Raw genomic sequence first — 12,930 nt, 5'->3', positions numbered from 1 at the left:
GACACTCACCCACAAACACAGACCGGGACCAATGCTGTGCATGACAGGAACCTACATATGTATGTACCTCCATGGGAACCTCAAAGACATACTCACACCTGCCCACCCAGAAAGCACAGAGCTGAGACATGACAGAAGGAGCAACACGGATGGATACACACAGAAACACAGCAGAGAAGCTGTGCCATCCTTGCCTGGCTCGGTGACCCTGGGCAGTATGTCACCTCTCTGCATCTCAGTTTTCTCATTTGCCAAAAGGGGTCATGATGGTTCCTACCTCATGGGTTGTGGAAAGGATGAAACAATTTACCTCGCCTAAAGCACAGAAAGAGAGCAGTGCCTGGCACACAGCTGTCTTAGAGCAGTGTCTGCTCTTTCATGCAGACACAGTCAGGGATCGAGCCACAGTCACTTACCCCTCGCCTGCATCTGCCCCCAGGCCTCTCCCCTTCAGAAGGCCTTTCCCCTCCCAGGCTTCAGACCTGGCCCTTCCTTGATCTTCCCCCCACTTACTTCCCTACCACCCTTTTCTCTCCTGCTCAGTCCCCAGGGATCAAAATCCAGGCCGGGACCAGTTGTCCTGTGACCATTTAGGGCAAAGGGCTAGTGCCCAGGCAGTGGGACCCTCACCCTTCCCTCTGCCCCAGTCCTCACCCAAGGCCCTGATGGCCTGCCCCTGCCCCAGTGCCCTCTGCCTCAGATTCTTGGCAAGCCTCTAGCAAACTCAGCATCCCACCCTCCCTGCTCCATCCGGCCCAGCCCCCAGGGAGCCGCCTGGAACAAGGCAAAGGGCAGCGCCTGGGATCCAGCCTCTTCCTCACTGCTTTGTGCAGGTTACTTCTGTACAGGTCTCCTGTGCCCTCATGTTCGATAAGGAGCCCTACCCCATAGACAGAAAGTAAATGACAGCTGCTTTATAAAATGGGAAACCTCAGCCATGCAGTAAATACCACACTAGCCCTGTGCCGGGCATGAGCAAGGGCTGGGGGTACGGCAGTGAACAAAACAAAGTCCCTGCCCACAGGGAGCCTGTAATCTATTGTCAGACACAGAAAGCAAACAGCACAAGCAGTAAATTGTACAGTATGTTAGATGGAAAAATGACCCGATACACATCTCAGTGAGGCTGAGTGAGAACCACAAAGCAAACCACGAGCAGAAATGCCGCCGTGGGGTCCTGCTTTCAAAGATCATTTCCGGCCCTCAGTGGGCAGGATGGCCAAGCGCAGTTTCCAGATGAGGAGACCAAGCTCATCTAGGATCACCTGGCCAGTGGCTTAGGCCGGTGTTCTGTTGTCACAGCCCCCAAGCTCAGAGCTGCCTCCAGAGGCCTGTCTATCCATCCGTTTGTGTGTCCTGGGGAGGGGTGGGCCTGTCCCAAACTCCCATCCGGTCCCTCCTGCCCCCACTCTTACTCTTCCCTTTCCTTCCTTCAAATATTTGCTGAGCACCTGCTATGTGCTAGGCCCCATGATGGACCCTGGGGCCATCCCATGCCCCCATGGGCATGATATCCCAGGCAGAGTGACAGGGGAGGATTCACCTACAGCCAAGCACATGACACTGAGGCCTCTCATTTGCACAGGCCTCTTCCAAGGCCCTGTACCTAATATCATACTTGTGGTTTTCTATTCTTTTTCCTAAAGAGCCCCACCTCCACTTGTAAAAGCGTCACAGCTCCATGAAGCCTGGTTCTGGCCCTGGGGGACACACACAACAAACATGGAAACACATAAATGGAAAACTGCAAATATGTAAAATTCTAGGAAGAAGGACTTAAAGATGATGCAGAAAGCAGCGGGAGGGGGTGCATCTTAGATCGGGGAGAGCCCTCCTGGAGGAGGTGAGAAGCTGAGTCCTGAGGGGGAGAGAGCTGGCCAGGCAAGGAGCACGTGGCGTAACGGAGGTGAATTGCGTCTGAGCTTCAGTTTCCCATGCATGTGTGAGGCAGGAATGACAGTCACAGCAGGATGGGCTGGAAGGGTAAGTGGCAGGTACAGGGTGCCCAGTGTGGGAACACCACGCAGCAGGACCTACGGCTTGGGCCCCCTGGCTGAGCTTGGCACTGCCCTTAATCGGCTGTTGTCCTCCTGGGAGGGACAGGCAAGGCTGGCTGCCCTCTCTCTCCCCACCAGCTGGGGCCAGCTGTGCCGCAGCCAGTCTGGGGGCAGGAGCTGCCATCAGTCATGGCGCTTCTGCTCCCTGAATCCACCCTGGGGAGGAGGGCAGCCAGGCTGGGTGAGAGGGCACACTTTGTTCAGGACCAGGGTGAGACTTCTGGGTCTAAGGGAGGAGGGGACAGGGGACCTGCATGCCTCAGTTTCTAACTGTTGAGGGGACTAGGGGTCTGGACTCCTGGGACTGAGGGAGGAGGGTCTTGGTGGCCCAAACTCCAGGGTTCAAAGCCAGAGGAGGCTGGGCAATGACTGGGAGTTGGGCCCCAGGCTCTGTTTACAGCCCTGGGTTCTCACTGTCCTTTCTGGGTGGGAGGTGGAGCTGGTGGCCACACCCTGGGGCAGGCTGGGCCCCTCCCCGGGATTATCACCCCAGGCTGCAACTGGCACTAGCCGCAGTCAGCAGTCCCAGCCCTGGGGAGCTCTGAAGAGGCCTGGGAGGGGTGAGTTCACTGCCAGCTGACAGACAGGGGTGGCCGCTGCCAAACCCCAGGGCCTAGAGGGGAAAAGAGACACCTTTTTCTGGGGGATCAGGGGACCCTCGACTTGGGAGTCAGGCAAGGTGCTGGATGGGCTTCAGGAGGGAAGAGTATCTGAAGCAGAGGGCAGCATCCCCACCAAGGGGCGCAAGAACAGCTTGTCCAGAACCTGGGTGACAGGACAGGGATGCCAACGGGAAGATTAACCGGGGACCCTGAAGTGTGGGGAGTCAGGCCTAGTCCAGGGAAAGTTTTTGAGAGCCGGAGCTAGAGGCCCAGTCTCCAGAGCCCTGGGCGGAGACCAGCAAAAGTAACGGCTCTAGCCCCAGAGATTTGGGTCTGACTTCTTCTCTGCCGCTTTCAATGCAACTTTCATCTCCTTACTTAATACCTCTGAGCCTTAAGTTTCCTCTCTTGTAAGATGGGAATGCTCCTAATAACAGTTGAAACATGAACCAAGGCAGCCTGGGCCTCAGAGGGTTAGTGAGAACCTAAAGGAGCAAACAGAGAAAGCTCTTAGCACAGAGTCTGACTCAGAGTGAGTTCAAGGTTAATGGCAGGGATGAATGCCATCCTAGGCAGGGAGCAGGGCTGGCCCGTGCAAGCTAAGCCAGGCCTTCAGGCCAGGGACCCATCTGGGGGAGGAGTGGAACCAAGGTTTGGGGACCCCCAGAGAAGACTGGAGGGGATTCCACAGCCAGACTGGAGGGACCAGGAAGGGGCAGGAGTGACCCCTCAGTTGTACGTAAGGCTAGAAATATGAACTCCTGGGTTCAGGAAGAGAATTGGGCTTGGGACCAGGGTCCTGGGACACCACCAGGTGGGTGGGAATCGGTGGGCTGAGGGCTGAACTCTCCCAAATATTGCAAAAGGCAAGGGCCTGTGGGCGACCCCTGGGACCTGAGAAGGAGGTAGGATGGGGCTTGAACTCCTGGTCCTGAGACAGGGGACCAACGGGGGGTCCAGACTGCTCAGAACCTAGAGGGAGTGCTGGGCCCCGGGAGAGTAAATGGAGACAGATGCCTGAACCTGGGTCCCTAGAAGGGAGAAAGGGTTACATAGACTCCTGGGCTGTAGGACAGATGCTGGAGCTAAAGAATCAATCGGTGTCCCAAATAAGAGAGGACAGGGACTCCTGGGCCCTGAAGAGGGTTCTTGAGCAGGGAGAGAGTGGGTACCTGGACTCATGGGTCCCAAGGAAGGAAGGAACTGGAGCCCTAGACGCCATCCTTCGGTCTGAAGGAGGGGCTGTAGTCTGACGTGAGTCTGTGGGAGGAGGGGGTAGAGCCTGGACTCCTGGACTCCAGGGTCCAGCTGGTCCAGCCCTGCCTTAACGTGCCTCCCGACCTGCCCGCAGCCTCACGGCTCTCGCACAGCATGGACCTGCACACAGTGACACGGTCGCTGGTGGCCCTGGCAGAGGACAACATGGCCTTCTTCTCCAGCCAGGGCCCTGGGGAGACAGCACGGCGGCTGTCAGGCATCTTTGCAGGTGTTCGGGAACAGGCACTGGGGCTGGAGCCAACCCTGGGCCGCCTGCTGAGCGTGGCACACCTTTTTGACCTGGACGCAGAGACGCCAGCCAACGGGTACCGCAGCCTGGTGCACACAGCCCGCTGCTGCCTGATGCACCTGCTGCACAAATCCCGCTACGTGGCCTCTAACCGCCGCAGCATCTTCTTCCGTACCAGCCACAACCTGGCCGAACTCGAGGCCTACCTGGTCGCTCTCACCCAGCTCCGTGCTCTGGCCTACCACGCTCAGCACCTGCTGGCCACCAACCAGCCCGGGAGGCTCTTCTTCGAGGGTGACGACAGGGTCATTGCCGACTTCCTGCACGAGTACGTCACTCTGCACAAGGGCTGCTTCTATGGCCGCTGCCTGGGCTTCCAGGTGAGCCCCCTGCCCTGCCCCTCTGGGCCCATGGTGAAGGCACATGGTGGGCCCCAACCGGGCTCAGTAGCGTAGTAGAGGAACCACAATGGTCTGTGTGACTGGATTCAGCAAACAGCAGATGCAGGAAGGGGAAGCTGTCTGGGGCTCAGACAGCACTGCACGAAGGGTCTCAAACTTGTGGCCCTTTGGCCGAATCTACCGTGGAGGAAATCTTTGACTTGCATGGCTTCTTGCACCAGGATCTCCACTGCTCCCTATCGTCCTACACTCAGGAGATTCGTTCACTCTTTTACGTGACCTGTCTGGCCCCTGAATTCATTGGAGACCCTCTAGGAGAGTAGCCAGTACTGTTCTCAAGGCCAGTTTAAGAGCACGTCCCACTTAGTCACCCCCACCAGAGGCCTGGCAGGCAGGGAGGAAGGGTGCCAGCCCCATTTTACAGAGGTTCAAGGGGAGGGGCCCAAAGCTTCTCAACTGGACCCAGGTCAGCCTGGGCATATCCACTCACCTAAGGCACAGTAGAATCCAGATGTTCAGGTTTCAGGGAGAGCCAGGGAGCATATCCAAGTTGGTGACAGTGAGGAAGACCTGGCTGTGGCCCCTCTCCTCCCTAAACCAGGGCCCTGACCCCCAGCTGCAGGCCTTCTCAGAACTGACAGGGAAGCAGCCCTGAGGCCTTTGCACTCACAGGAAGAGTTATTTTGGGGACTCAGAATTGGGAAGCACTTGGGGCACCAGGCTCAGAGCCAAGGCCCAACTTGCCCCCATCTGGGGTCAGTGCTGGGTCCACAGTCCCCAGCCACGTCTGGGAACCCCAACAGGAGTATCTGGAGCTGTGTAACCCTGTACCCCTTCAGACCCTCTCTGGGCCTCCCCCACCCTCAGTGTAGCTGAGCTTGGCAGTCTCTCAGCCTCCTCCCACCACACCCCACGTTTCTCTGCTTCCATGCGGGGCTGCCTGTCTTCACCAATCCAGCCTGGGCGTTCCTGGGAACTTCCCCTTGCCTAAGCTGAACCCACAAATATTGATCGGCCCAGCTGGGCCAGCCTGCTCCTCCCTGTGTCCCGGCCGTCCCCTCGAAGCTCGGGAGTGAGAACCCAGGGTCACCTGAGCCCACTGGGCCCCCAGCCAGGGGCAGGGCCATGCCTGACAGCTACTCTGAGGGCCCAGCTGTGCCATGTTGCAGGATAGTCTCCCCCTGTAAAATGCCAGCCCCAGGGGGCAGAGGCCCTCTCTGTCTAGGTCTCATTCAGCCCCTGTTCCAGCCCAGTGCCTAGCACACAGTAGGACCCAGGCCAGTATTTGCTGAAGGAACAGAAGAACCCTGCTGGCCCCTTGCCCAGCCTCCTGTGGCTTGCTTTTTCCTCTGATCTGGTCTCTCTATTGTCTTTTCTTAGCTGCCTGGCTCCTCTCAGATGCTGGGTCTCCCCATTTGACTCTTTCTGCCTCAGGATCTCGGGCCCTGTCTCTGACCTTTCCCATTTCTGTCTCCCTGCTGCCCCTTAACTGGTCCCCACTGCCTGCGTCACCTCATCTCTGTCCTCGCTGAGTTTCAGGGATCCCTGCATCATCATCCTCCCAGCTCACCACCCTCTACGGCTCCATCCACATCTAGAACAAATCCAAATCCTCAGGCCCCACGTGAGCCCCCTTTGCTTCTTTGATCTCAGCCCCTGCGCCTCTCCCCTGGCTCACTCTGCTCCCACCACACCCATCATCACACCAATCACTGGGCCACCTCAAAGCCTTTGCACGTGTCCTGCCCCCTGCAGGGAACAGCCTTCCCTCGCTTCATTCCTATCCCTCCTCAAGTCCCCTCCTGGAGACCCGTATGAGGCGTCAGACCCCTAATCATCACTCTGTCCCCTCCACCTACCGTCTTTTCAAACATCGATCGTTACTTCACATTATATGGCATGCCTTTATTTGAGTATTGTCTGTCTTTTCGACATCAGCTCCATGAAGGCGCCTAGAGCGGTGCCTGGCACGCAGCCAGAGCTCACTAAATGTTTGCTGAATGACCACATCTACCCCCCATGTCTCTGCCCCACCCCACTCCTGCCCGCCCCTGGTCCCTGACTTGGAGGCATGTCTCCACAGTTCACGCCCGCCATCCGGCCATTCCTGCAGACCGTCTCCATCGGGCTGGTGTCCTTCGGGGAGCACTACAAACGCAACGAGACGGGCCTGAGTGAGTCCCTGCAGGGACCTGCCTGCCGCCCCCCCTCCACTCCTGTCCCTCCTCCGCACCGCTGCCCCAGCGAGGCTGCCAGGGGCTCCCTGACACCCCTCCTGACCCCCAGGTGTGACAGCCAGCTCCCTCTTCACCGGCGGCCGCTTTGCCATCGACCCAGAGCTGCGTGGGGCCGAGTTTGAGCGGATCGTACAGAACCTGGACGTGCACTTCTGGAAAACCTTCTGGAATATCACAGAGATCCAGGTGCTATCGGTGAGCATGGGGCACAGTGAGGGCCCCAACCTGGTGCATGATGGGGAAACTGAGGCCCAGAGACATTCCCGGGCCTCTGCAGTGTTCCAGGTCCAGGGATAGCATGGGAGGAAAAAGACTGGGGGTCGGAGGGGAGGTGTGAGGGGAACCCCTGCCAGCAGCCCCTCCCAGCTCCCCTTCTGTTCCCTCCCACCAGTCTATAGCAAACATGGCATCGGCCACCGTGAGGGTAAGCCGCCTGCTCAGCCTGCCACCCATCACCTTTGAAATGCCGCTGACTGCTGACCCCAAGGTCATGGTCACCATCTCACCCCCACTGGCCCACACAGGCCCCGGGCCCGTCCTCGTCAGGCTCATCTCCTATGACCTGCGTGAAGGACAGGTAGGGTCCCTGCCTCAGCCAGGACAGGTACAGAGCTGAGGAGCATGGAAGCACCTTCCCCAAATGTCCTCCCACCTCTCACTGCCCACACTGCCCCGACTCCTGTCTCTGAGCACACACCCTCGGTGGGGTGAGGCCCAGGAAGACCACACCGGCCTGACCCACTTCCTCGTTCCTCACCCCCAGGACAGTGAGGAGCTCAGCAGCCTGGGGAGGTCCGAGGGCCCCAGGAGCCTGGAGCTGCGGTCCCGCCCCCAGCAGGCACCCCGTTCAAGGTGCCTGGTAGTGCACATCCATGGTGGCGGCTTCGTGGCCCAGACCTCCAAATCCCATGAGCCTTACCTCAAGAGCTGGGCCCAGGAGCTGGGCGCCCCCATCCTCTCCATCGACTACTCCCTGGCCCCCGAGGCCCCCTTCCCCCGGGCGCTGGAGGAGTGCTTCTACGCCTACTGCTGGGCCGTCAAGCACTGTGCCCTCCTCGGTGAGCCTGAGCCCCTCACTGCCACCGGCTCCCCGGCCCGCCCCAGCCTGCTGCAGGGGGGACGATCCAATAGTTGCTCAGGCCTCAGTCTTGCATGCCCCGCCTCCCCTTCCATCTCCTGCCACCCAGCCCTCTGCCGCCTCTTCACCCCGCTTGTCCCCCCCGCCCCTCCAGCCAGGGCCCTGGGGAGACAGCACGGCGGCTGTCAGGCATCTTTGCAGGTGTTCGGGAACAGGCACTGGGGCTGGAGCCAACCCTGGGCCGCCTGCTGAGCGTGGCACACCTTTTTGACCTGGACGCAGAGACGCCAGCCAACGGGTACCGCAGCCTGGTGCACACAGCCCGCTGCTGCCTGATGCACCTGCTGCACAAATCCCGCTACGTGGCCTCTAACCGCCGCAGCATCTTCTTCCGTACCAGCCACAACCTGGCCGAACTCGAGGCCTACCTGGTCGCTCTCACCCAGCTCCGTGCTCTGGCCTACCACGCTCAGCACCTGCTGGCCACCAACCAGCCCGGGAGGCTCTTCTTCGAGGGTGACGACAGGGTCATTGCCGACTTCCTGCACGAGTACGTCACTCTGCACAAGGGCTGCTTCTATGGCCGCTGCCTGGGCTTCCAGGTGAGCCCCCTGCCCTGCCCCTCTGGGCCCATGGTGAAGGCACATGGTGGGCCCCAACCGGGCTCAGTAGCGTAGTAGAGGAACCACAATGGTCTGTGTGACTGGATTCAGCAAACAGCAGATGCAGGAAGGGGAAGCTGTCTGGGGCTCAGACAGCACTGCACGAAGGGTCTCAAACTTGTGGCCCTTTGGCCGAATCTACCGTGGAGGAAATCTTTGACTTGCATGGCTTCTTGCACCAGGATCTCCACTGCTCCCTATCGTCCTACACTCAGGAGATTCGTTCACTCTTTTACGTGACCTGTCTGGCCCCTGAATTCATTGGAGACCCTCTAGGAGAGTAGCCAGTACTGTTCTCAAGGCCAGTTTAAGAGCACGTCCCACTTAGTCACCCCCACCAGAGGCCTGGCAGGCAGGGAGGAAGGGTGCCAGCCCCATTTTACAGAGGTTCAAGGGGAGGGGCCCAAAGCTTCTCAACTGGACCCAGGTCAGCCTGGGCATATCCACTCACCTAAGGCACAGTAGAATCCAGATGTTCAGGTTTCAGGGAGAGCCAGGGAGCATATCCAAGTTGGTGACAGTGAGGAAGACCTGGCTGTGGCCCCTCTCCTCCCTAAACCAGGGCCCTGACCCCCAGCTGCAGGCCTTCTCAGAACTGACAGGGAAGCAGCCCTGAGGCCTTTGCACTCACAGGAAGAGTTATTTTGGGGACTCAGAATTGGGAAGCACTTGGGGCACCAGGCTCAGAGCCAAGGCCCAACTTGCCCCCATCTGGGGTCAGTGCTGGGTCCACAGTCCCCAGCCACGTCTGGGAACCCCAACAGGAGTATCTGGAGCTGTGTAACCCTGTACCCCTTCAGACCCTCTCTGGGCCTCCCCCACCCTCAGTGTAGCTGAGCTTGGCAGTCTCTCAGCCTCCTCCCACCACACCCCACGTTTCTCTGCTTCCATGCGGGGCTGCCTGTCTTCACCAATCCAGCCTGGGCGTTCCTGGGAACTTCCCCTTGCCTAAGCTGAACCCACAAATATTGATCGGCCCAGCTGGGCCAGCCTGCTCCTCCCTGTGTCCCGGCCGTCCCCTCGAAGCTCGGGAGTGAGAACCCAGGGTCACCTGAGCCCACTGGGCCCCCAGCCAGGGGCAGGGCCATGCCTGACAGCTACTCTGAGGGCCCAGCTGTGCCATGTTGCAGGATAGTCTCCCCCTGTAAAATGCCAGCCCCAGGGGGCAGAGGCCCTCTCTGTCTAGGTCTCATTCAGCCCCTGTTCCAGCCCAGTGCCTAGCACACAGTAGGACCCAGGCCAGTATTTGCTGAAGGAACAGAAGAACCCTGCTGGCCCCTTGCCCAGCCTCCTGTGGCTTGCTTTTTCCTCTGATCTGGTCTCTCTATTGTCTTTTCTTAGCTGCCTGGCTCCTCTCAGATGCTGGGTCTCCCCATTTGACTCTTTCTGCCTCAGGATCTCGGGCCCTGTCTCTGACCTTTCCCATTTCTGTCTCCCTGCTGCCCCTTAACTGGTCCCCACTGCCTGCGTCACCTCATCTCTGTCCTCGCTGAGTTTCAGGGATCCCTGCATCATCATCCTCCCAGCTCACCACCCTCTACGGCTCCATCCACATCTAGAACAAATCCAAATCCTCAGGCCCCACGTGAGCCCCCTTTGCTTCTTTGATCTCAGCCCCTGCGCCTCTCCCCTGGCTCACTCTGCTCCCACCACACCCATCATCACACCAATCACTGGGCCACCTCAAAGCCTTTGCACGTGTCCTGCCCCCTGCAGGGAACAGCCTTCCCTCGCTTCATTCCTATCCCTCCTCAAGTCCCCTCCTGGAGACCCGTATGAGGCGTCAGACCCCTAATCATCACTCTGTCCCCTCCACCTACCGTCTTTTCAAACATCGATCGTTACTTCACATTATATGGCATGCCTTTATTTGAGTATTGTCTGTCTTTTCGACATCAGCTCCATGAAGGCGCCTAGAGCGGTGCCTGGCACGCAGCCAGAGCTCACTAAATGTTTGCTGAATGACCACATCTACCCCCCATGTCTCTGCCCCACCCCACTCCTGCCCGCCCCTGGTCCCTGACTTGGAGGCATGTCTCCACAGTTCACGCCCGCCATCCGGCCATTCCTGCAGACCGTCTCCATCGGGCTGGTGTCCTTCGGGGAGCACTACAAACGCAACGAGACGGGCCTGAGTGAGTCCCTGCAGGGACCTGCCTGCAGCCTCCCCTCCACTCCTGTCCCTCCTCCGCACCGCTGCCCCAGCGAGGCTGCCAGGGGCTCCCTGACACCCCTCCTGACCCCCAGGTGTGACAGCCAGCTCCCTCTTCACCGGCGGCCGCTTTGCCATCGACCCAGAGCTGCGTGGGGCCGAGTTTGAGCGGATCGTACAGAACCTGGACGTGCACTTCTGGAAAACCTTCTGGAATATCACAGAGATCCAGGTGCTATCGGTGAGCATGGGGCACAGTGAGGGCCCCAACCTGGTGCATGATGGGGAAACTGAGGCCCAGAGACATTCCCGGGCCTCTGCAGTGTTCCAGGTCCAGGGATAGCATGGGAGGAAAAAGACTGGGGGTCGGAGGGGAGGTGTGAGGGGAACCCCTGCCAGCAGCCCCTCCCAGCTCCCCTTCTGTTCCCTCCCACCAGTCTATAGCAAACATGGCATCGGCCACCGTGAGGGTAAGCCGCCTGCTCAGCCTGCCACCCATCACCTTTGAAATGCCGCTGACTGCTGACCCCAAGGTCATGGTCACCATCTCACCCCCACTGGCCCACACAGGCCCCGGGCCCGTCCTCGTCAGGCTCATCTCCTATGACCTGCGTGAAGGACAGGTAGGGTCCCTGCCTCAGCCAGGACAGGTACAGAGCTGAGGAGCATGGAAGCACCTTCCCCAAATGTCCTCCCACCTCTCACTGCCCACACTGCCCCGACTCCTGTCTCTGAGCACACACCCTCGGTGGGGTGAGGCCCAGGAAGACCACACCGGCCTGACCCACTTCCTCGTTCCTCACCCCCAGGACAGTGAGGAGCTCAGCAGCCTGGGGAGGTCCGAGGGCCCCAGGAGCCTGGAGCTGCGGTCCCGCCCCCAGCAGGCACCCCGTTCAAGGTGCCTGGTAGTGCACATCCATGGTGGCGGCTTCGTGGCCCAGACCTCCAAATCCCATGAGCCTTACCTCAAGAGCTGGGCCCAGGAGCTGGGCGCCCCCATCCTCTCCATCGACTACTCCCTGGCCCCCGAGGCCCCCTTCCCCCGGGCGCTGGAGGAGTGCTTCTACGCCTACTGCTGGGCCGTCAAGCACTGTGCCCTCCTCGGTGAGCCTGAGCCCCTCACTGCCACCGGCTCCCCGGCCCGCCCCAGCCTGCTGCAGGGGGGACGATCCAATAGTTGCTCAGGCCTCAGTCTTGCATGCCCCGCCTCCCCTTCCATCTCCTGCCACCCAGCCCTCTGCCGCCTCTTCACCCCGCTTGTCCCCCCCGCCCACTCCCCCAGCTCTGCCCCAGTGCTCCCACCTTCCGTCCCAACCACTTCCTCCTTCTGCCTCCTGCTTCCGCCCACTCCAGCCCTGACACTCTGTCCCCCACCTCCCCATGGCCTCCTCCTGTTTCTCTACCCTCTGCTGTCCTGTGCTGGCAGCCACCTGGCCTCGCTCCAGCCCATTCTCCCAGCTCCTCCAACCTCCCACTCCCCACAGCTTGGGAAGCACAGGATGAGGCCGTGCCTCAGGGCACAGGGCCCGTGGCCCTTGTGTGCAGTCAGCCTGAACCCTGGCTTCCATTTGCTGGCCTCGATGCCCGTCCCTCCTGAAATGTGCCCTTGGTCTCCCCTTTCCATCACCCTCCCTCCTTGCTTCTGACCTCCAGCCTCCCAAGCTTCCCAGAGCTTCCTGATCTCCAGGCCTCTCCATGTCCCAAGGCTGCCTTATCCTCTGACCACTATCCCCCAAATGGGTCCAAATCCCTGCCATAGTTTACCAGTGTCTAAAATTGCAGTGGGGTTGGGCCCCTGACACCCGACCTCTGAGAGCCCAGTGCTCCTGGCCCAGAGCTCCAGTTCCTCCCTGCCAGGCTTGACCAAGCCCCCTCCAAACCAGGCTCAACAGGTGAGCGGATATGCCTCGCAGGAGACAGCGCAGGCGGGAATCTCTGCTTCACCGTGTCCCTTCGGGCAGCGGCCTATGGGGTGCGGGTGCCAGATGGCATCATGGCAGCCTACCCGGCCACAATGCTGCAGGCTACCGCCTCTCCTTCCCGCCTTCTGAGCCTCATGGACCCCCTGCTGCCCCTCAGCATGCTCTCCAAGTGTGTCAGTGCCTATGCTGGTTAGTCCCACACCCACTTGACTGGGGCCCTGCGGGGGCTTGGATACCTGGGTCCTTTGGGGTCAGAGACTAGAGCCCTGTCTCGTTGGGTATGAAGGAGAGGGAATCTGAGACTCCTTGCTC

General features: G+C 60.0%; 1 protein-coding gene across 1 annotated transcript in view; it reads left to right on the top strand.

Moving 5' to 3' along the window:
• The first annotated feature begins 2,576 nt into the window (after positions 1 to 2,576).
• LIPE (lipase E, hormone sensitive type) overlaps positions 2,577 to 12,930 on the top strand; it is a 14,020-nt gene continuing 3,666 nt past the window's right edge. The window contains exons 1-7 of the mRNA XM_007458696.1: positions 2,577 to 2,617; positions 4,011 to 4,546; positions 6,651 to 6,741; positions 6,854 to 6,999; positions 7,196 to 7,381; positions 7,568 to 7,862; positions 12,580 to 12,807. Coding sequence (XP_007458758.1) covers positions 4,031 to 4,546; positions 6,651 to 6,741; positions 6,854 to 6,999; positions 7,196 to 7,381; positions 7,568 to 7,862; positions 12,580 to 12,807 — 1,462 coding nt within the window. The 5' untranslated portion in view covers positions 2,577 to 2,617; positions 4,011 to 4,030. The remainder of the gene's footprint in view (positions 2,618 to 4,010; positions 4,547 to 6,650; positions 6,742 to 6,853; positions 7,000 to 7,195; positions 7,382 to 7,567; positions 7,863 to 12,579; positions 12,808 to 12,930) is intronic.

The sequence above is a fragment of the Lipotes vexillifer genome, unplaced genomic scaffold (genome assembly GCF_000442215.2).
Source record: "Lipotes vexillifer unplaced genomic scaffold, Lipotes_vexillifer_v1.1 scaffold371, whole genome shotgun sequence".
NCBI classification, from domain to species: domain Eukaryota; kingdom Metazoa; phylum Chordata; class Mammalia; order Artiodactyla; family Lipotidae; genus Lipotes; species Lipotes vexillifer.
The sequence above is the reverse complement of the archived record's forward strand: the minus strand, read 5'-3'. Positions and strand labels throughout refer to the sequence as shown.